At 34.3% G+C, this 24,820-nt stretch overlaps 1 protein-coding gene across 12 annotated transcripts in view; it reads right to left on the bottom strand.

The window, feature by feature from the left end:
• Window positions 1-24,820, bottom strand: part of LOC125051319 — a 185,084-nt gene that overhangs the window by 64,407 nt on the left and 95,857 nt on the right. For all 12 annotated transcript variants that reach the window (XM_047651545.1, XM_047651547.1, XM_047651550.1 and 9 more), the window contains 2 exons: window positions 17,398-17,620; window positions 2,311-2,475 (listed from right to left, as the gene is read on the bottom strand). In XM_047651545.1, coding sequence (XP_047507501.1) covers window positions 2,311-2,475; window positions 17,398-17,620 — 388 coding nt within the window. The remainder of the gene's footprint in view (window positions 1-2,310; window positions 2,476-17,397; window positions 17,621-24,820) is intronic.

The raw sequence follows: 24,820 nt of genomic DNA, 5'->3' as shown, positions 1-24,820 counted from the left end.
TTTATTACTACCTAGTTGAACTTCCATTGTTTTTTGTATATACGCTTGTCGACTTCTACGATACAAAAACCCCGTCGGGATTTGTGTGCCGCGATATCGCGGGCTACTAGATTGCGAGGAAGTTGCATAGTTAGCGCTGCGCCTGATTCGTAAGTTCTCATGCCATATTTACACGTGTATATTTTATTTCTTACATAGTTCATTAGTGTTTGAATGTCCTCGTTTTAACTTGTTTAATGAAAGGATAAAAAAATATAATGTATTGCAACCAATAATTAAGTGTGTTAATGCTATGATGAAAACAGATGAGAATTATCGTCATAACGGTGTAGCAGCTGATTTCAACTAATTTATTTTTATTTTTTTAATTATTCGTTTATTAAATTAAATTATAGTTTGCTTAAAAATAAGTAAAAAGTAACTAGTACTCTTATTGTTTTTTAATTTTTTGTTACATTTATGTTTACCAAAGTTGTCGTACATTTTAGAAAAGATAGCTTGTAACATATACTGTATATATTGCATTAATTGGCTTAGAATACGATGCTCCATTTCACTGCAATATTTTTATTAAAATAGAAACTGAATTACAAAAATATATTTTCACACTTCAAATAAATGTCAGTTTTTCTCTATGCGATTCTAGACAAATATATACTATGTTTAAAAATGTACCGAGAATCACGCAACGCTCGCGATACACTCTAGTCCAAAAATGTAAAAAAGAAATGATATGAAAAAATGTTTTATTAAACGAGTACACTTTTTACTTACTGCTTTACTGTATTGGTATTATGGATAAAATTTTAATTGTAAAAATGTTCATATCGTAAAGCACTGATGGCCTATGGTTTAAGCGTGCGACTCTCATCCCTGAGGTCGTAGGTTCGATCCCCGGCTGTGCACTTTCTTTCTATGCGCGCACTTAACATTCGCTCGATCGGTGAAGGAAAACATCGTGAGAAAACCAGCTTGCCTTAGACCCAACCGTAGATGTCGTGTGTCAGGCACTGACTAATCACCTACTTGCCTATTAGATTGACAAATGATTATGAAACAGATTCAGAAATCTGAGGCCCAGACTTATTAAGGTAGTAGCGCCACTGATTTATTTATTATATATATGTTCATATATTTAAGAAACTTGGAAAATTATTTGATCGCAATTTAAAAAAAAATAGAGATGTCCTCCATTTTTTAAAATATGTTTGGTTAATCTGGTTCCTAGTTAATAAAAGATCTGGGTTACTAAGCTTCATTATCCAAAAGCTCACAAGTATAATTAGCCGTCTGTGTATAGTATTTGTGAATGTAAAACCAAGAATATTGTACCGTGGATTTCTCGAATTTCGTATATTTTTACGATTGAATTTGAACAATGCACAGTCAATAAAAATGAAATCACAATAATTGTATACCTAAACCTCTAGATCATTGATGAAAAACATCAAAAAATGTGTTCGATAGTTTTTGTTCATGGCCTTCCATTTAATAATATATACCTACATATAATATAGATATATATACATACAGTTTTGTAGAGGTATCTCTTTGTATTTGCAATAAGTTATCATTTATTATTATTAAATATAAAGCATGCTTCGTTTGCCTTTTAAATGGTATGTTTAGTTTTTTGTTTAGGTGCAATTAGTTTTTACTGTTTGTTTCTAGATTTTTCTATTGCAATGTTAATAAACCTTTTTAAATAAATAACAAATTGATTTCCTGGAAAACTGTCCATACTGTCGCGTGCTTTACACCAAGCAGGCTTACAGTTCAATGACCTTAAAAATAACCAACCCCAAATACAACATAATAACGTAAAAATCTCTTATATTTTCGCTTAATTTATTTCTGTCTGTAGCAATTCATTTTTCGAATCAAATTTCATTGCGAGGCAAGATTTTTAATTAATATCTATACTGAAACTCGAGATGGCTCTATGTAGCTTTCAAATCCATGAACGTCAGTTTTAATTAATCTTCTGAAATTCGAGCTTTTAGCATTGCGTCTTTAATCGCAAATCATGATGCTTCTATATTAGCTACAGTATTTGAAATCAGATTCATAATATAAAGGGTATGTCAAATTCGAATCTAATTAAATGGATACATGAAATACTGAGTTCATTTATTGTACCAGATTAGAGTATATCATTTAAAACATCATTGACATTACTTTCTTTCGTGCTGTGAAATTATTTTTATACGCCATAATTTCGTCAATAAAATACATATATACACTATTGTTAGTTTACTGTTGTCACAAAAAATACAAGCTATTAGACAGTAAAACTTTAAATAAATTTACCTGTAATATAGTGGGCAGTGTATGGTTATGGTATTGTTCAATCATTGCATTTGTGGCTGTCAATTGTTGCACGTAGTTGTTGTGCGAGTCGTAATATGTTGCGAGGTTGACAGGGCTCGCATTGTCGCAGTAGTTCAGGAAAGCTGTTCTGTATTCTTGTCGACTCTGAAAGTAATAAAAATAATAATTAAATTAACCTTTATGTAGGTGCCTTTATTTATTTATCAATAAGGAAATATGACTAATACAAAATTTGTAAAAGAATATATATACAGGTTATAATTATAGAAGTGTCCATAAATTGTATCATAGATAAGAATTGTTTTTTTGAGTAACACAAGCAAAAATACACAACGCATATGGGCTCATCTGATGTTAATTAGTACCCGGCGCATTGGACAATCTCTATGCCAGAGAGCTCTCAGGGTCGTTGCCTTTAAGGAATTGGTACGCTCTCTTCTTGAGACCCTCAGTCGAATTAATTCGGAAATAAAGTTTTTTAGCGTAGAGTTGCTCCAAGAATACGTAGAGCAGGCTGTGCGTCCACCACCGATTGCTGAATGTTCTGATGGTGGACGTTCGGAGCGCGAATCTCCACGCAGGTAGCGTGTACCCCTTGAGTAATCTTTGTTCAAACTGCACCTTTATATCTTGATATGTGCTCTGGGAGTCACCTAACTCTTAGTAGCCCTAATTGCCTCATTCATACATAGACTAGAGCGTCAAATCCCGTTGTAAAACTTACTAGCTTTAATAATGAAATTGACGCACATATGTTGTTGAGTGAATTGTTTGAAAAACAAATAAATTTTGAATCGAATAGCAAACATATTAGAACGGATGGGTGAGCAGCGCTTCGTGCGTATTTATAATGGAATTATGAACATACATTGTTCCAATTTTGTGCGTCTACACGTGCGTTCGTACACTAAATAGAAAATTTGACTACTTGATACGAAAAGCTTCACCGTTTTTCAATTTTTTTTCGAGTCCTTCGAACAAACTTTTGTCTTTTAGTTCATAGAAATTTTATAATTCACTACAAGTATTCAAAACGATGCCTGATGATTTAGTTGAAAATATTTTTGAAGTGAAACTTCTTTATCGGCGTTGAAAAAATTTACCGTCACATTTTTCGGTTACGCGTCACATTTTTCCGTTACGCGCATCTTTTTCTTGTCCCTATCACGGTTTATACGAAGAGATTCGAAGCTATTAATAACAAAAATATATAATAACGAAAATAATTATAGTAATAATTCCAATACAAATAATGAAATTCTGTAATAATCTTAGTAGTAGTAAAGGTAAATGAAATAATTGTTTATTTGTATTCATGTCTATGATAATAAAAGCCTTTTGTTATACTTTATCGATTTTAACTTTATTTAAACAATTTCTGTAAAGTTGCATATTATAGTAGATCATTTTTCTAAAAATAAGATGTGAAACTTCTTACGTGTGTACACTAGTACACGCACACATTTTTTATTTTATAGTATAGGGGGGCAAACGAACCTACCAAGCCCAAAAAGGGCAGTCAACGCAGCCCATGGGCATCCATTTTAGTGGTTGCGTTGCCTTTCTTTGAGGGAGGCAGTAGATAGAGATAGGTATACAAGATAATTATGCTAAGCGCTTCTTACGTTACACAAAAAGTTTTGTTTCTTTGCAATTGCGAGAAATTGTTCGAACTAAGGTGGCATCAAATAAAACGTAAGTTAGCTAGGGATAATAACAATTAAAATCAGTCTTCATTAATGACAAAATACTGTACGTGTATTTTCAATTATTCACTATATACAGTGCAGAACAATCGAAGGACAATTAACATGGGTCATTATTACGTTTCAATTAAAAGATCCGCCTGATTGCACAAATAAAAATGAAATGCATTCCAAAAAATAAATATATGTCAAAACTTTTGGACCGAATCCATATTCGGTCGGTGCTCCATCGCAAGTGTCTTTGATAACCTTTATTATGTTTACACTTATTACCAATTCGATAATAAGAATAACTTATTATTAATAATAAAACTAGCAACTCTTGTGAACTTCGAAACAAATAGAATTACTTCTAACCTAATTTATAAATTCCTCAGAGTTGGTGCTTTCCTAAGTATCGCAACACAGTGAGTAAATGCTGCCAGCATTAACGGTACACTGGCACACGGAAAAAACTTTTAAAATTTGTGTTAATTTTCTATTTATCCATTATTATTATTACTATGAAGGTTAAGAATATTGTAAATACTGATATTTGTAAGTTGGAAATATTTTTCTCCCTTAATTATAAAAATATTAATATACAATTGTGTGTTATTTGTCAAATAACTTCTATTTATTATTCATTGTTGTTGTTCTTTGTCTTTTATACTGTTTTTTTTTGCGTAACTGTAAATAGTAGTTGCAAAGAGATTAATTATAGATAAATCAATGTTTCTGTGAAAAAAAAATTGTATTACAGAAATAAAGATTATATTGATGCAATGTATATTTATTTTTCTTAGGTCTTTAATATTAAGTAATTAAGTTTGGTTCTTTACCATGGTGGTTAGCCAGACCTGGCATTATCTATTCCGTGATAAATGCTGGCTGATAACTCTTATGAGACTACCTCATGTAAAAGTTAGTCGATTTATATATTTCTAAGACATAATATATATCGGAAAAAGCGAAATCATAACAGCAGATATTGTTGTGTAATAATTTAAGTAAACTGTAAGCGACCATGGTGTTCGGCGTATTCGCTACAATGAAAAACTTTATAACATCCTTGACGACGCTAACAACGTCCCATTCATAAAATGCCACAGACTCAGGTGGACAGAACCCCAAGGTCCTTACTGAAGTCACAATCTGGTGGCAATAGAAAATCCAGCAGACCGAGTCTGCGTTGGTGGTATGGAGTTTGTAAGGACTTGTAAACGATAGATGTGCGCTCGATGTTGGACGCAAGAAGCACGAAATAGATTGCGAAAAATACGTGAGCAGTCTAAGGCTCATCAGGGACTGAATAGCCAATGATGATGATGGTAAGCAAAAACCTGGTGTACTGCCATATTGCTTTAGTTCACGTACTAATCCATCTCTTTTCATCATACGACGCGCGAAAGCGACGAATGTTGTTGAAAAAATCATCATCTTTTCATAAACATACTATCTAAGTTATATCTCTACTCATTAGTGACATGATATAGTTTTATATTCCTTAACTATTCCGAAGTCAAATTGTTGGAGAGACAATTATGGACTTAGGACTTCACTTACTCGATTAATTAAATCCCTTTTCAATTGTTTTAGAACCTATAAGGCTTTGTCAAGTTCTAACAATACGAGACCAATCAAATTAAGCTTCATTCAGTTGATCCGATTGGACGATTATTGAGGACTGGGTATTAACTGCTACTGATACTATGTTTCACTTTGCATATTCATTAATTATGAGAGTTTAAGCGCAAATTGCTAATGGGCCTCGTCAAAATAATCTATAGTTAACGAATAATTATTAAATTTTAGGGGGAAGGTTATTTCCACGTGAAAATTGTAACCATTATGACGAATAGGGCATGCGGACACCTTTTTAATAAGGGTGAAGTTTTGGTGAATTTTAAATATATTATATGAGCTGTGTTGGCCTAGTGGCTTCACGTGTGCGATTCTAATCCCTGAGGTCGTAGGTTCGATCTCCGTCTGTGCACCACTCGACTTTATTTCTATGTGCGCATTAAACATTCGCTCGAATGTTGAAGGAAAACATCGTGAGGAAACCGGCTTGCGTTAGACTCAAAAAGTTGACAGCGTGTGCCACAGGAGGCTGATCACCTTTTTGTATTTTTTTATGTAGTTGGAGGCAAACGGGCAGGAGGATCACATGATGTTAAATGATACCGCCGCCATGGACACTCACACTGCCTGAAGGCTCGCAAATGCGTTGCCGGTCTTAAGGACCCTAAGTCGAACTAGTTCGGAAATACTTCAGTGGGCAGCTGGTTCCACATAGTGGTGGTGGTGCCTATTAGATTGACAAATTATCATGTAACAGATACAGAAATCTGAGGTGCAGACCAAATAGGTTTTAGCGCCACTGATTTATTATTTATATGAAATTATGAATAGTTGGCATATTTTAATATAGTTGTCTATGTAAGGTCTATGTTTCATTATATTTCGTAAAATATATTTCGCATTCCTAACAAGATGAAAATATTTGCAAAGAGACCTTCCACAGTGGTCAAGTCATGTGAATTGAGGATTTCTTTTGTGGAATAAAATCCTTTACAATTTCACCTGTGCAAAGGTTTCTCTTATATTTTCTAAGAATTTCGAGAACTCAACAAAAGGAGTAGCTTTAGGTTAAGTAATTGCTTCTAAACTTTTGCTATACTAGCATTTTATATAGAACACTTTAATGAGGATATTTTAAATAATTATTCAAACAATTCATTATTCAGTCGGTCTGAACTTCGATACACTTTAAACGACCCAAAAAGGGTTGTCATAAATTTAAAGTGTCTGTTTATCTGTGGCAACGTAGCTCATATATTAATGGCGTGAAACGGGTTTTCTTTAATTGATTATGTGTGTGATTATGAAGTGTTTGGATAAGCTTATAAGCTAAACAATAATGTTACACAGAAGGATACTACTTTGTTCCTTGCATCTTTTTTAGCTTCCTACATGGACGAAAGTTCTTAATTTGAAATTGTTACAATACAATGTTAATTGTTATAAATTGTACAGAGCAAGTGATATTAATTTAACGAATGTTTGACGTCCAATATAACCTGGAGTTTCAGTTCAAGAAAGATAAGAATAACAATACTATAAATAAAATAAACAATACAAGTTCACAACAATACAAGACAATACTATAAATAAAATAAACAATACAAGTTAAAGCGGCGTGAGATGGGTCTTGGAATTTATGAAAATCTGTTTAGGCGTTTCTAGGTAATGAGTTTGAACTAAGATGTAAGCTGACGTACTCTGTTGGAGCTTGAAGGTTGTCGAGGCTTAATTTTCTACTATTTATTGAGCTTCGAAGTCTGATAACATTTTCCTTAATTTTTGAAATTAAATAATTACAATAGTCTTTTTTTGTTATACATTTTGAATTTTACATTTTGTATACAAATGATTAATTGTTTTGAAACCATGGTATCTGGTCACCCACAACACAGGAATGTGCCTAGCGACTAGCATCTGCATGATTAGCTTATATAAATAAAAACTAATACTTTTTTTTGACGTGAGTTAAAACATTTTCATTATCTTTGTGAATTTATGTTACATTTCTAATTAATATAAATTTCTGTGAACAAAAACATTTTCTAATTCAAACAAAGCAAATCAGAAATGTAAATAGCTTGCGTAATTAATATATGCTACGCTGATTCATCAGAATAATTATTTGCCTGGCGTAAAGATAATGATACAATTAAACCAATATGAAACTCGTTATTCTCATAATAATGAATTAACAATATGCACGAGTAGATTACAGCTTCGCCCGCGTTTATTTTGTATATGTCAGGTTTTTGAGCGCTTACACAGACGCGGCTGGAAGGAGGCTATTATAATATTTCACGATAAAAATTTAAATTATATCTCTTTAGACCAGTCTTTTGACTAAATATCTGAGTTACCAAGATGGGGTCCAGACGAGTTGCAATTATTTACGAGAGAATAAGAAACGAAGTGAAAATGTGATCATGGTCAAATAGAATGGCAATTATTGTCGCGTGTCTGTATCAAATTTAACTGGGTATGCCGTTGATTAATGACAATCAAATGAAACACAGGATGCGTTTTGTTTTACGTATATTATTATCAAAGGGCTTTAAAACCATGTTAAGCCTTTGTTGAAAAAAAATTCTATTATTTTAAATGCAACAAATGTTATTACGTTGCTATATCAAAAAGAGGGAAATTCTCTTACTATAGTGACGATTAAATCAAAGAGCAGAGCGGCTGCAATGAAACATAACTCGCTCGCCCATGAGTATTGTAAATAATAGTATTACCGATATAGCCGGGTGGTATCTCAATAGACGCGTAACACAAATGAATGACTTTAGCTATCTTTTTCGTAAAAAAGAGAGATAGAAAAAAGTCCCTAGACACAATGGCAGGGGAGTAGAGAGTTTTATTATAAAAAGCAATGAAACATGACTACGGGTTTGTTTGGTACTATCAAATTTAATTATTTAAGTACTATCAAAGCACATATTAATAAAGGAAATATTTTACATAAAACTTCGTAGCAACTCTAGTGATATTTTATGTATTCTTAATCGTTCTTAATAAGTGCTTATTGATAATAAAACAATTAGTGTGTTGGACTGTTTTAACTAAGGCCATGTTTTGACTCTTACCGTAAAATTAAATTAACGGTATGACTAAAATACAGTAGATAGTAATTAATTAATTTGAAAGCTTTTTGACAAAATCAAAAAGGATAGAAAAGGTTTATATAAGTTATCTGATCCTAGGACATTATTAAATGAATTAAACATCTATTAAGTAGGTAGAAGACGCCACTGACTGGTTCTCTTATGATCTATTAATCACAATCTTAAGTGGAGACGCGGGATGTTACTTTATAAAACTTTATACCTATAAGCTAAATATTTGAAGTGGTTATATAGTGGACTGTATTTTTTCTTATTGATACCTAATATGATTGCTCAATAATGGACAATGGAAAAAGAAAGAAAGGATGTCGACACAGTACCTTCAACCTCGTGGCTTCTTCTAGTGGCTTCTTTCCTCTGTTGTACACCAATGAACAAATCACTTTCACAAATTATACTTAATCAAGTTAAAGTTAATTTAATTTAAGTATAGTTAAATTTTATAATAAACAATTAAATGTTTAAAAGAAAAAGGAAGCGTTGCGAGCGTGCGGCGAATAATCAACCATAACGCGGGTCATCAAAATTGTCACTAATTAATTCTTATTAGAGACTCATCGACGTGCGCGCCACCTATAGCCCGTTCCGGAACTAGTACCGTCATAGGATTGGGACAAAATAGGTGGGTGATGAGAGATGCGTCTAGGAATTATTAGGATGGGTATATGTATTGAGCAACCATTATTTAAAAATCAAAAATTATTATAAAAATAACAATCCGGCGCAACCATTCCCCCGGGTTTGAAGGGTTGCCTTCAAGAAAAACTAGAAAGTAAATGAATAGCGATATGAAAAGCGATCTAAAGAAAAGTTTATTAAAGTAACTAACTTAACTAACGACTTATACAAATGTAAACTAACTAACCTAACTAATGACCTATACAAATGTAACTATTCGCTAGGTAGGGGACAGAGACGTACTACAGGACGTAGATAGGTACCTGACACCGTGCGAACGCGGACCACACGTATAACACCGTTTGAACCAGGGAAAACTTCCTCCACTATTCCTAACGGCCAGTGGAGCGGCGGTGCATTGTCAACAATAACTATTACAACATCGCCGTTAGAAATTGGCTTAGCTGGCGTGTTCCACTTGTTCCGCATTTGTAATGTATGAAGGTAATCAGACTTCCAGCGCTTCCAAAAGGACTGCACTAGCTTGTCAACTAACTCATGACGCGAAAGCAAATGTAATCTATCTTCTTCGATTTCTCTAGCTGGTAGATACTTTAGCGGTGTTAAGTTTAAAAAGTGTGCGGGTGTTAACGCGAGAGGTTCCGATGGATCATTGGATAGCGTGCGACACAGTGGCCGCGAGTTCATCACTGCCTCGATCTGTGCAAGTACAGTGCTGAACTCCTCGAAAGTTAGAATTTGATCACCTATCACCCGGTATAAATGAGTTTTAAGGCTCTTAATATTGGTCTCCCAATTGCCACCAAAATGACTAGCAGCTGGAGTATTTAATGACCAATCAATGCGAGTTTCAGCTAATACGTGACCAAACTCAGAGTTAAAGTGTTTTGAAACTAAGAAGTCGTGTAACTCCGAAAGCGTGCGCTTTGCGCCTACGTAATTAGTGCCGTTATCTGAGTACACGCGAGCCACGGGACCACGGCGTGATAGAAAACGCTTAAAAGCTCCAAGGAAGCTAGCTGTGCTCAAATCACCTGCAACTTCTATGTGAACAGCGCGGGTGGTTAAGCACACAAAAAGACATACGTATGCCTTGAACGATCGAATTCCGCGTCCACGCAAACTACTCACTTTAAAGGGACCCGCGTAATCAGTGCCAGTATGTACGAAGGGTTTAGCGACTGGTGTAACTCGGCAGGAGCGATGATCGGCCATTTCAGGAAAATTTGGTTTAGCGCGGAGTCGAAAACAGGGTAAACATTTGTGAACCCGGCTTCGAATTAAATTTCGAGCGGACAAAATCCAATATTTTTGACGCAGTATGGACATCAATAGCTCCGGACCTGCATGGCAATTCAATTTGTGATAGTAATCCACTATAAGATTCAAAATATGACCTTTCCGAGGAAGTATGAGTGGATGCTTACTATCAAATTTTATATCAGCGTTACTCAACCGTCCTCCGACTCTAAGAAGTTTGTTCTGAAGGAATGGCTTGAGGCGCTGAAAAGCAGGGGTACATAGTTTGCCTGTACGTAAGCTAGCGATTTCGTTGAAGAAGTGGGACCGTTGAAGGTCACTCAGTATTAAATTCTCAGCGTAATCTAAATCCGCTGCGATTATAGTACTACGCCGAGGCAATAATTTAACAAAACGACAGATATAAACGACAATGCGTAAAAGCTTTGACCACGATGAAAAACGATTTGCAAGCGTAATTAAAAAACTTTTCTCAACCTTTTCACAGTCTTCAGCAGTGAAAAGAGTTACATGCTTCTTTACTTCTGGAGGCTGAGACACAGTAGATGGATTAAAATTCGTAACAGGCCAAAAACTTGGATCTGATAGAATCCATTGAGGACCGCAGAACCAAAGCGAATGATCAATGATTTGTGCGGGACTAAGGCCACGAGATAAACAATCAGCGGGGTTTTCATGGCCAGCGATGTGATAAAATGTTCGCGGTGGAAATTCATTCTGAATCTTAGAGACTCTATTAGCAACGAAAGTATCCCAACGATGGGGCGAAGAATGCACCCAACAAAGAGCTACAGTCGAGTCTGAGAATGCGAAAACACGATCTATATTAATGCGATTGTTACAAGCATTAATTACATTAGCAATTAAGTTGCTTAGGACTAATATTGCACAAAGCTCGAGACGTGCTAGCGAAACCACCTTACGAGGTGACACTTTAGATTTAGCGCTTATCAGACTAAATGAGTTTTTGCGAAGACCTTGACTGTCTCTTACATGAAAGTACACAACTCCTCCGTAGGCCCTTTCACTTGCGTCCGCGAAGCCCACAACGGTTACAACATCACCGGACGCGATGCCAACATGTCGTGGAATTTTAATTTTTCCAAGAAGAGGAAGTTCCTCCTTAAAACGGGACCACTGTTGAATGATGTGGTCGGGTGGTATATCATCCCAATCACATTCACACAACCAAAGTTGTTTTATGAGAAGTTTTGCGTATAAGACCACTGGTGCAACAAATCCCATGACGTCCCATATCCTACCGACACACGACAGAATAGTACGCTTTGTACATGATTCAGCGGTTGTACAGATTTTAAGACTAAAATTATCTGTTGCGGGTGACCAGCATAGTCCTAGTACCTTATGCGAATCAGAGTCATCAAACTCCTTTACAGCAGAGAGACGATGCGACGGCGTAATAGAATCCAAGACTCTTTGTGAATTGCTTGTCCATTTAACAAGATCAAATTGTCCGGCTTTCATCAAAGCGATTACTTCCGCAGCGGTGGAAATAGCCTCATCTTCGTTGTCAATGCTGTAGACAAAATCGTCCATATACAAACCAGTGTTGACTGTTTGCTGTGCTCGCGGATAAGAAGCACCTTCATCCAAAACTAGTTGCTTTATGGTACGAAGAGCGTGAAACGGGCTAGACTTCAGTCCGAAACAAACGCGGTTAAATTCATAAACCTTCAAGGGTTCTTGCGGCGAAAAGCGATACAGAATGCGTTGGAACCTTCGGTCACATGGCCGAACTCCAATGCAAAGAAACATTTGACGAATGTCAGCGGAGAGAGCGATACGAAATAAGCGAAAATTAACAATAATATGAAATAAGTTTCCTTGCCGATTTTGCCCATTATATAAAATGTCATTAAGCGAGATTTGGGAACTGGACTTTGAACTACCGTCCAGGACGATGCGTAATTTAGAAGTAAGTTTATCTTCTCTTATTATACCATGGTGAGGTATTGTATATGAGGGTAAATTCCGAGTTTCTTCAGTGTCTAGAGGAGCGGGAGAAATATAACCCTTATTTAAATATTCGCTAATCACGTTATCATACGCCTCCTTTAATTTAGGTGATGCCTGCATTTTACGTTCTAAACAAAGAAAGCGATTTTTAGATTTCTTAAACGAATCACCTAATGAAAATACATCCCCTTTAAATGGAAGCGCGACCATGTATGGACCATCCGTATCACGGGTAGTCGTGCTGCTATAGATATCTTCACACGCCTTATCATCTGGACTCAATAGTTGCGGGGCGCTTACTTCTTCTATCTGCCAGAATTTACGTACAGCAGCGTCAAGCGGGTCTGTAGCACAACAATATGAGACAGACGCGTGATTATCAACTAGAGCAGGAGCAGAGCCGACAATAACATAACCTAACACGGTCTCTAAAGCGAGCGGTGAGAGACAATCAGACTGACCTTGAACTTTACGAGATAAGAGAAGGTGAGGAAAGATTGATGCTCCAATCAACAAATCAATATCTCCAGGGACAGCGTAGGTATCGTCAGCTAAAGGTAAATTATTAAAATTGATCAACGACGAAATATCCACAGACACAGTGGGCAAGCGCTCCGTGACCTTGTCGACTACGAGGGAGTCCATGCTAAAACACACACTGAGATCAAAGCGGGAGAAGAATTTCACCGAAACCGAACTTAGAATTGGCTTAGTAGTGCCTCCAATCCCTTTAACCACTGAACATGAGGGTTTCTGGTTTGTCTCTAAACCCAACCGCTGGCATAAGCTGCGACTGGCGAAATTACTTTGCGAGGCACTGTCCAATAAAGCGCGCACGTTGTGTTCCCTACCTTGCGAATCGAAAACAACAACGCGTGCGGTAGCGAGTAACAACGTAGTAGGTGCGCGGGAAGCATTACAATGAGATAAGGAACACAATGTGACGTCATGGGGTTGCGTGGGTATCACCGAAGTTCGCCCTTTATTAGCTGTACTGCTGTCAATCGGATGCAAATAGGGCTTAAGCCTCCGCGGCGTATCCTTATCAGTTTTATTTGCACTACAGCTGTACAGTGAAACTAAGCTCTTCACGCGGCTGTAAAGCCGCTCGAATGCAATTAAACTTTTATATTCCGGAGTCGCCTTATGATTTAAAGATAACAAGCGATTATTATAATCATCTAAGATTTTAATAAAGTCTGAGCGTAACGTTTCAATATTACTACTCGCGTCGAGAAAGTTTTCCCTCATCAAAGGGTCACAATCCGCATCTTTAGATAGGTCAAATACCTCTTGTAAATAAATGAATATTGTATTCCGTTTTTGTTCTAATAATACGAGTTGTATATCTATAGCTAGATCTGTAGATTCCGATATCTTATCACTCTTCGGCATTTTGAATTTAAAATAGCGGTAAAATTATAGTTATTCAATATAATAGAATAGAAAAGCAATTAAGAATAATTAGGTATAAAGTTTACTGAAGTGCAAATATGTTGCAGTGACCGACAAACTATGCCAAGGTCACGCGTACGTTTAACAAAGCGATGCAAGTAATGATCGAAATGTTATAAGCATAACATTACAATTGCTTAGCTAAATTATTATACTAAGCGAAAATAAGCGGAGCGTAGGTAAAAACTATAAGCTAAGAAATATATCTCGGCTCGTTTGGACCAACTTTTAATGGAGACGCGGGATGTTACTTTATAAAACTTTATACCTATAAGCTAAATATTTGAAGTGGTTATATAGTGGACTGTATTTTTTCTTATTGATACCTAATATGATTGCTCAATAATGGACAATGGAAAAAGAAAGAAAGGATGTCGACACAGTACCTTCAACCTCGTGGCTTCTTCTAGTGGCTTCTTTCCTCTGTTGTACACCAATGAACAAATCACTTTCACAAATTATACTTAATCAAGTTAAAGTTAATTTAATTTAAGTATAGTTAAATTTTATAATAAACAATTAAATGTTTAAAAGAAAAAGGAAGCGTTGCGAGCGTGCGGCGAATAATCAACCATAACGCGGGTCATCAAAATTGTCACTAATTAATTCTTATTAGAGACTCATCGACGTGCGCGCCACCTATAGCCCGTTCCGGAACTAGTACCGTCATAGGATTGGGACAAAATAGGTGGGTGATGAGAGATGCGTCTAGGAATTATTAGGATGGGTATATGTATTGAGCAACCATTATTTAAAAATCAAAAATTATTATAAAAATAACAATCCGGCGCAACCATTAAGTATATAAAAAGAGTTCGGAACTCTTGAAGCAAAACGGAAATCTTTGAATTTTCTTACGTTTACTGTAAGCTAAAGGAAACAAGAAAATTGGATTTGGATTCAATTTCCGAATTGAGATACTGTGTCCCTTTTAGTTACGTGTTTTAGATGTAACTTTATATATCTTGCTATAAACATAATATATTATATTAATTTTATTAAACCAAAGCAAATAGCACCTCCATAGCTAACTAACAATTTAAGGTCATTTCAGAAGGAAGGACCAAATATGATTGATGAATAAATTTTTGTACCTTTTAGAAAAATGCATAGATATGAGGTGGACTTTAAATACAATAATATTGAAAGGGCCAAGGGGAAGAAGGAAAAGAGGGCACCCCAAAATGATGGATAGAAAAAATAGAAGCAATAGCAGGAAGCGGATGGAGAAAGAGAGCCATGGAATATTTGGAAAATGCTTGGGGAGGCTTTTACCCGGGAAGGGATAGATATTAGGATAACAAGAAAAAAAATTAAATAACAATTCTAAGCTGTACCTATATCCTAATTTTGTTCTGATTGGAAATTAAACGGGCTTTAATTATTATTAACATTTAAGCCAAGTAGGCGATCACCCATTACCAAACTAAGAGGAATAGAGTATCTTAGGCCTTTACGCCAACAGAGGCGCAGCAAATAAGTATTATGTGTAACAGTCATTAATTTGATAATGGAAACACGGTTTCCCAGGAGAGTCGCATCCATTCAATAAGGATAATGATATAGGGTATGGAATATTTGATCACTAGCGTAGAGTTGCGACAATATATTAAAAGAAATATACGTTTGTTTATTAATTTAAGATTATTAACTATATACTGTGACAGTGATAAGTGTTTTGCAGCTCGACGTAGTCAATTGGTTTAACAGACTCAATGCGACGATTTTTTACAATCAGTCCGATCATTTATTTATTGAAGTTTACCACATCCTACATAATACTTTATCTACAATATGTTACAAGCTTTATGTAAAACATATGTCAATTTCGGTAAACATAAATGTTACAAAAAATTATTAAAATACAATAAAAATTCTAGTAATTACACCTGTTAAGAAAAGAAAATTACCAGCAAAACAGGGGATTAGGTATGAGATAGGCACTTAACAATGCTTTCTTTAAAATTCGTCAGCCCACTACCGAATATATCGAGCTCCAGATAAGTACTGTTTAAACCGTAATAATCGCGAAGAATTCAATCATTAAATACTCTTAAACTAAATAAACGACTAGCATTTTCATTTGAGTGTTGGATAGCTATGTTGCTTCAATGCTTACTTCTTCAATGAAGGCTTCATCAAGTATATTAAATAGATATTACTTATTAAGGTTAAGGACAATTACCTGGCTTATATCGAATATTGGGAAAAATACAAGCAGTTATTTGCTTGGTTGGAAAGTTGCGTGATAACATATTATTAGAGGAAACAATTTTTTAACGGATTGAAGTTATGTATTTATGTACATCTATATATATAAAAATGAAACCCGTTTTCCGTTGTCACGACATAACATGGAAACGGCTTGACCGATTTGTCTGATTCTTTTTTTATAACATTCCTTGAAGTACGAGGATGGTTCTTACGGAGAGAAAATTAAAAAAAAAAATCGAGTGAAAACGTCTAAAAACAACACTTCTATATTCTCTTACAAAATATTCGTAATAATATTTAAAGGCAATTTGAACTTTAATACCATATCATAAAGTTCATGTGTTAGTGGAGGGGTTCCGGGAACGTAAATTTTTATTTTCTGACATACCTAATGTATTTGTTGTATTATCAACTTTCTTTTTTTTATCTTACTAGCTAGACCGGTGTCCCGAATAGCAGAATAAGTATTTAAAAAAATAAAGAATCGACTGTTAGGCGGTACGATGTTCGCCAGGCCAGCTAGTATATTATAAATTTACAATTATTTTACATAATTTTAAATTTAACCGACGTTTGTGGTCACGGTGACTGAAGAAAAAGGTGTTGAATGTCAAAAAGTATCACAGCTGTAGAAAAATTTGTACTATCTGTATTTATTTCCGCGGAGTTGGTATCGACTAAATATACTGATAATACGGTGACGTATTCACAACATGCATTAAGTATATGTTGTTGTATATATTGTGTGTATTCTTTTGGTTATACAAAACCTCTATTGGTGCACAACACACGACCTGATGAAGTCACGTGGCCAACTTGCGATTAAGATAATAATAAAGCCCGTTAAATTTCCAATCATGACAAAAAAAAGATAATATACAACTTAGATTTTTTATATTATTTTATTTATCTTGTTATCCTATATGTCGTATATCTTAGCTACCTCCAGTACCGTCGATCGGAACCCCTTTTTATTTTATGTATTTTTCTTATTTTTAGTACGCTTCGTTCCATTGTTTTCTGGCATGCTACTAGTTTGTTTTTTATTTCTGTGTTGTAAGTTCACGTTTGGTAGCTGTGAGAGTAGGTAAAATACGGCGATTAAGATAACCAGAGCAAATTACCTTATTAAGTTGGTCATCAGCCTTTCCAAGAATCACTTCACAGCCTTCACGATGTGCGAACAGCTTCCTCGCCTGGACCTTCATGTGAAAGGTCTTTTCTATTAGCGGCACAGCCACTGTCGTCTCGAGAGAAGATGCCGCGTTGTTGAATCCCACGACGTCAGCATCCACTTCCTGGAGAAACGTCTCCCATGTGTGGAACAGTGATGATGGACATGACGCTCTGAAATAGAAAATGATTAATTATAGTTTTGGTGAGGAAAAGTAGAAATGTTAAAATGAAGTTAAATGTTTGAAGCGAAATTCAAATCAGCACGTACGGAGAAATTCACGAAACATTCAAATTGAATCTGATGCTATGAACATCATGCTTCATTAAGCAAGGTAAACGTCTGCTAGGTCATACACTATCATATTTTATAGTTGTTTAGTTTTTGGAGGGTATAGTATGTTGGAGAAAAGTTTATTATAAATTTATTTTCCAAAAATAGAGGGGCAAACTAACTGGGGCAAATTTCACACATCTTTGACGGAGCTTTGGTTAAGAAACTCATATATAATAATCGATAAAATCGATTCGACCTTACTTGTAGAACCTACTTTAAACTTGGTGTAAACTAGATTTTTCAATTAAAATATCAAAATTTAATATATAGTAATGAAAACATACATTTATTTATATGGAATAATGTATTGGATATACATGATAGAGGTCAAATCTTTGTGTTTAATATTTTTTATTATTATTAATTAACAGTTATTAATATAATATGTATATATGGTTACAGCTCCTTACAAACATTGTGTAAAACAAAAAACTTGGCGATTAAAAAGAATGGCGGAGAGTTTGTTGCCAGTTCTTCTCGTCCGTTCTACGCCATTGATTTAAGAACTGGTAGTAAATTTAAAATTAGAAGCATTTAGCATTTAATATGTATTTCTTTATTGACGTTCATAAGTGTACATTGTGTTACTTAATTGAATAAATGATTTTGACTTTGAGGTATTTTTAACAATTATCTATAATTAATTAAATATCAAGCAGTGAATCTCCATACTTAAGCATAGGTTAGTTTATAATTTTGCCGCTATATTATCATTAGAAGTAATTTGCATTTAAAATGTACATAAACATTTGATTTCACAACAAAACGAGATAAGACCATAACCCAAAGTGTGCAAGACACGTCCTTATCGCGGAACGATCTCTTCCGACACAGGAACATTTTGGGATGATGTGTGAAAATTATAAGCCTAATATCAAAATACATTAAAAAATGTATATTTTTTTAACGAGATTATTAACCTAAATTATGATAACCTTATATTAGTAACTTTAACAAAATTTTCTGAATTGGGGTTCCAATTGCGTCCACCGTATGCTATTAAATTTGGGGGCTAAAATCTGGCCCCCAGCGACTTATACCTGTTCTCAGACGTCAAGAGAATGCTTGGTTTAGCTGATGAAGAGGTAATCGCCGAAACTGAAGCCTATTTTGAGGCTTAAGACAAATCGTAAAATAAAAATGATATCGAAAAATTGTATAATGTTCAGGCAACGAATGTCGCTTTCTGACTTGACAATGATGAAATTCCATTCCAGTGCGTTCTAAGAACACATTCTATTGTTTAAGATATTTTAATTTTTGTACTAACGGTATGGCTCATTACTGAAGACAATGTCACATTTTTTATTAGAATATTACTATTATGTAATCATAATTATTATTACTGTATTTTTAAATCGTTCTCACAGAACTAAAACACTTGAAATCCATGGTTATTATTATGTTATAACATGTTCATTCAACTCGCACATTCTATTATGTCATATATAAATATACAAATAAAAAATACTCAAATGTGTGCTAACAATAAAACAGTACTAAAACAAAGAGGTATTGTTATTTCTTACATTATTGCATAGTACTCACAAACGGAGAAGATTTTTCTTATGAAACTGGTTTAGCTTCTATATCTGAACGACAATAGACTAGAGATCGCAATATTGTGGGATTTGAGTATATGAAAATACATATGATTCTTGTCAGTATTCTTGGAATTTTTGCTTGGCAATAAGTTCTTTGAATCGCGACTGTAGGGCAGTTTGTATTATTTTATATAGAGTCAACGTTATTGAATAAACGAGGTTCTTGGATAAGCAAACAATAAAGAAACATCATTTATTCATAGTCTTTGATTTACGCCAGCACTTGAATAAAACCTCCTTAACCGACGAAAGACACTTTCTCGGTTACCACGATTGCGGAACGTATACATTACATGCTTGAAACTGCTACTTCTAATACTGAATTCTATAACTCTTTACTGTGCAAATTATCCGTATCACCTCGACGTGCGTGGTTTCATAGCTGGGCGATTCTTAAGGAAGTATTTGCTGCGCACCACCACTATGTGAACCAGCTGCCTACTGAAGTATTTCCGAACCAATTTGACTTAAGTTCCTTCAAGAAAAGAGCGCACCAATTTAGAAGACCGGCAACGCACTTGCGAGCCCTCTGGCATTGAGAGTGTCCATGGGCGGCGGTATCACTTAACATCAGTTGAGCCTCCTGCCCGTTTGCCTCCTGTTACATAACAGAATCCTGCTTTGGTACTTCTTACCTCCAAGATATCAGACGAACTCAGTCTGTCACTTTATTTAAGAATCTTGTATTTGCGCATTTCTCTTCTGCCTTGTAATTGGCTTTTATTTATTAATTTTGACTCATTAACCCTTTATTTAGTGATTTTTATTAAATTATTACATTTTTATTAATTTACTTTTTAGATTTTAAGTTTAGTTTTATTTATGCATTTCTTGTACTTTTCCTTATAGTAGGTGTTTCTTTTTTTATTTTTCCACACTAGGGTTGCCCGGAAGAAATCCTTTGTTAGCGATAAGACCCAATATCTTATGCAACCGGGTTTTATATGTATAGAACATTAACCAAGTGTATTATAATAAATACAGTGAATTAATTTTAATTATTAACGGAGTCATCATAAAATAATATAAAAGAACGTTGGCACAGGCAAAGCCTACTTTAAGATGTAGGTTAATTATTTACTCTTGGTATCTGGGTATGAAGTTTTCAAGTTTAAAAAAATATTGTAACAGATTATAATTTTTGAAGTAATACTTCTTTAGGCGCGTTATGAAAAATTGATGAGAGTGAAATTTTACGATGCGCGCGCACCGTGACACAAAATTAACAGAATGAAGTTGTCCACGGAAGATGCTACGGCATTGGACATAATTTAAAAACAACATTCGCTTAATAATAGAATTTATGATTAGTAAGAGAATAATACATATTTATTTATTTAATTTTTCAAATGTAAACTGAACTTTATTGACTATAATGACTCCTTTTCCAGTCTTTGATTATTTAGTTGTAATTAATTATTTGCATGCAATCAAAAACTATTTAATAATGCCAAAGAAGTATAACTCCTTACGCGCGTACATAAGTACACGCACCCTTTTTTATTATAAAGTCGCCAGCTTTAAAATATAGTTTCAAAACGATACATTTTTCACCAAAGACTCGACTCACAAAAATTTAATTTTTGTAGGTAAAATAAGCACTGTGTACTCGTGTACAATAAGCTGTCTTCATAAATTATATTATAATTTTGGTGGAGTATTACTGCGTACTAACATTGGTGGAGGGATAAAATCCAAGCGAAACAATTTATCATAAAGTGCATCAAGTTTTAAAAAATATGAAATTGCCTACTTTACAGAGTAATTTGTTGGCAAAGTTTTAGCACTCCAAGCCTCAAACAATGCCTCCAATGTCGAAATCCATCAAGCTTTTAAGGCATTATATTTTTAGGAGCGACCTTTTTGACTTTTAAACGATACACTTGTGTTTAAACACGTGCTTAAACTCAAGCACAAGTATAAGTATATCTATTTCACAACACAAAACCTCTTTTTACTTATAAACTTTTCAACAACACGGTGCTACTAAAATACGTTGGTGTAATTATTATTAGGGAATAAACTTAAATCTAAAATATTAGTCATGAAGTATCTAGTTATTATACTTTTTAGTTAGGGAACAAATTAATTAAAGAAGCCAAATACGATATTAATAATCACTTGGTATAATATTATAGTTAATTCAATAAAAAAGGTATATCTAATATATAAAATTCTCGTTTCACAATGTTCGTTCCCATACTCCTCCGAAACGACTCGACCAATTCGTATGAAATTTTTTATGCATATTAAGTGAGTCTGGCTATCGGCTATCTTTCAAACCCCTAAGTGATAAGGGGTGTCCACCCTAAAACATTTTTTTATTTTTTAGCCAATTTATTTCTGTTTTTATTTTTTTATGATAAAAAAATACATTCAACCCCTAATTTTCCCCTCTACGATCAACCCTTATTTTTTATAATTGTAGATAGTTATTTTAATTGAACTAAAAAATTGTTTCCTTGAAATAATATACATGACAAAACAACGTTTGCCGTGGGTCAGCTAGTTATTTATATATGTTTACCATGATACGGTATCAGCTGCATATCATGCATATTTTTCATCTATAGTTAGATATAGAATTATAATTTAGATTCAGTCGAAGTAAATAAGGTAGTTAATGAAAAATTGTATGGCAAGGTTTATAATCATTTACCAAAAACATTAAAAGTTCTTTCTACTAGAGTTTTTAAACATCGACCTAATGTACTACTTTTGGAAAAAAATATTATTCTATTAATGATTATTTGAGTGAAATATAATTAATATTAATTTGATAACGTAATAATATATTTTAATAATGCGATTTTTATCACTACAAATAATATAATGATATGACTCATAATGTATGTAACTTCTATGTAAAATTCCTTTTAACACAATATGTGTGGCAGAATATGCGAACTATACATTTTTGTACCATATTCATGCAAATAAATTATTATTATAAGGTTAAAATTACATAAATATTGCTTTTAAATGCAGCTAAAAAAATTAAACCTTTGACCTAGATAAAATTTTGGAGTAGTTTTTTCATTGTCTCTTGCGTGGAGTATATAATAGAACGGTTCCTCTCGACATCTGTTCTCCCGCGAATACGTGATGGTGGCTGTACACACTCGTCGAGACACCCCGAGACAGGCCGAGTGCGAGAGTGTACAGTAGAGCTCTCGTCTCGCCTCGCTTCCTCGCAGTTGGTCTCGCCTCTCTCGGTCGCCCGTCGGTTTTTTGCGCACGAGTCAAAGGGTCTCGGGAGTAAAACGAGAGCGACCTGTACACACTCGTTCAATCATTAAATTAAAACTTTATGATCCTCATTACCAATTTCTGTTGCGGTGTATAGTGACCATCTTCTTCTTCGCCATGGCTTCGTATTTTATTTAATGGTTAACGTGAAGAAAATTATAATTACTCATTGCACAAAGACAAACAGCAGCAGCGGTTGCCACGTCCATTATTAACGGTGTTTTAAATACAATTAACGTAACGAGTGTGTACAGGCTGCGCTCTTCTCTCGGTCCTCTCGGTCGAGACTCCCGGCGAGAAGCTCTCGCCGAGTGTGTACAGCCACCATCACGTTGACATAATCTATGGGAAGCCGTTTACAAGAAGATTAACTATTTAATTTGAGTTCTTGTTTTCATTATAGAACAGGGGGCACATGTGCAGGAGGCTCACCTGATGATATCACTGCCTATAAATAAACGCAAGTCACTTAATACATAAACGTACCTTACTTGAGTTTTTATAAAAAAAAATGACTGACATTTATACTGTTAATATTTTATTTATTAGAAACAAAAATATTCTCATAATAGCCGAAAATCAGTCCATACATATATTTTAAATACTGTTAATATTTTAAATTCATATTTTATATTTTAGAAAGAAAAATATTCTTCTAATAATCGAAAATCAATACATATATTTTAATTTAAAATTCCAAGACTAATTAGCCTCGTACTAATCAAATACTTTATATAATTTCAATTTACACTTGAATAAATCTCGTTAAAACGTTCCTCGACGCCTTAGCAAATGATTTCAATATTCGTTATTGAATACTTTACCAGTAATTGTCAATTAGCCCCAGCGTTTATTAGATTTCATATTAATTTCAGCGTTCAACTAAAACATAGATCTAAGAATAATAAAGAAATTGAGACAACTACGTAATACTGGTGATCCCAGAGCTGGTGCTTTCTTCGCTCAATGAATAAGTATCGCAATACCGCGAGGAAATGCTGCCAGCGTTAAAGGTACCCTGCCACAGGAACCATACTTTTTTTTAAATTTATAATAAACTAAATTTAAAGAAAAAACTTTTTAACCGGATTAAAGTTATGTATTATTATAAATTTACAATTATTTAACATAATTTTAAATTTATCCGACGTTTTGCGTGCTTTACAGCGTGCGTGGTCACGATGACTGAAGACATAAGGTGTTGGATGTCAAAAAGTATCACAGCTGTAGAGAAAGTTGCATTATCTGTATTTACTTCCCCGGAGTTGGTATCGACTAATAGATGGAGGGTAAATAATTGTAAATTTATAATAATACATAACTTTAATCCGGTTAAAAAGTTTTTTCTTTAAAAGTGTAAAGGTTATGTCAATCAAAGACAACACTATAAACTAAATTTGTTTTAATTTTCTATTTTTAATTATTATTATTATTAATACTATGTAGGTTGAGAATATTGTTAATACTGCATATTTGTGTTTGAAATAAATGCTAGTGAATGGAGACAACTTAATTATTATTAATGGACGCCTGTAGAACTAAATACTTGTTTTAATTGTTAAACCAGAAAGTTATAGCATGGTGTCACGGCAAAAACAGTAAATCTGAGCGTAAGTGTTTTGCCTAATGGTCGTTGGTTAACAGTATCGCTATCCAATTTACCAGCTCCTGAAAAGCGTATGGTTATAATAATTAACGATTAAAGAGTAGCAAAAACTAGCAATGAATGTAAAAGTGGAGTCATCATTTCTTGGTGTTTATAAGTTCAAAAATTATAATTACTGTATTGGAGTACTAAATAGGAACGGAAGGGTAACATTAAGTCCATGTCTAACATTAGTACACGAACTCCGACGGCGTGAAGGCCTCCTCTAAATTGTTCCACTTGTCGCTCATTCTCGCCACCATTTTCCAATTTTTCCTCGCTATCTTTTATTGCATCTTCCCTGGTAGGGGTCCTCTCTTTTTCCGATCACTGGGCTTTTCCAAGTAAGAGTATTTATGACCTATCTGTCATCACAAATTTCCACTTTAACTTTTTTGAATATGTTACGACGTCTATTGTATTTATGGCTTCGTATTACACCGTATTTATCTTTAAGTACAAAAGTTACCTAAATAAATATTAGACTTTGGAACTGCGGACAAAAGACACAACGTAGAACAAAATAAACGAGGTCCCTT

Source organism: Pieris napi, chromosome 7, assembly GCF_905475465.1.
Source record: "Pieris napi chromosome 7, ilPieNapi1.2, whole genome shotgun sequence".
Classification (NCBI taxonomy): domain Eukaryota; kingdom Metazoa; phylum Arthropoda; class Insecta; order Lepidoptera; family Pieridae; genus Pieris; species Pieris napi.
Note: the sequence above shows the minus strand (reverse complement) of the source record. Positions and strands in the feature narration are given on the sequence as shown.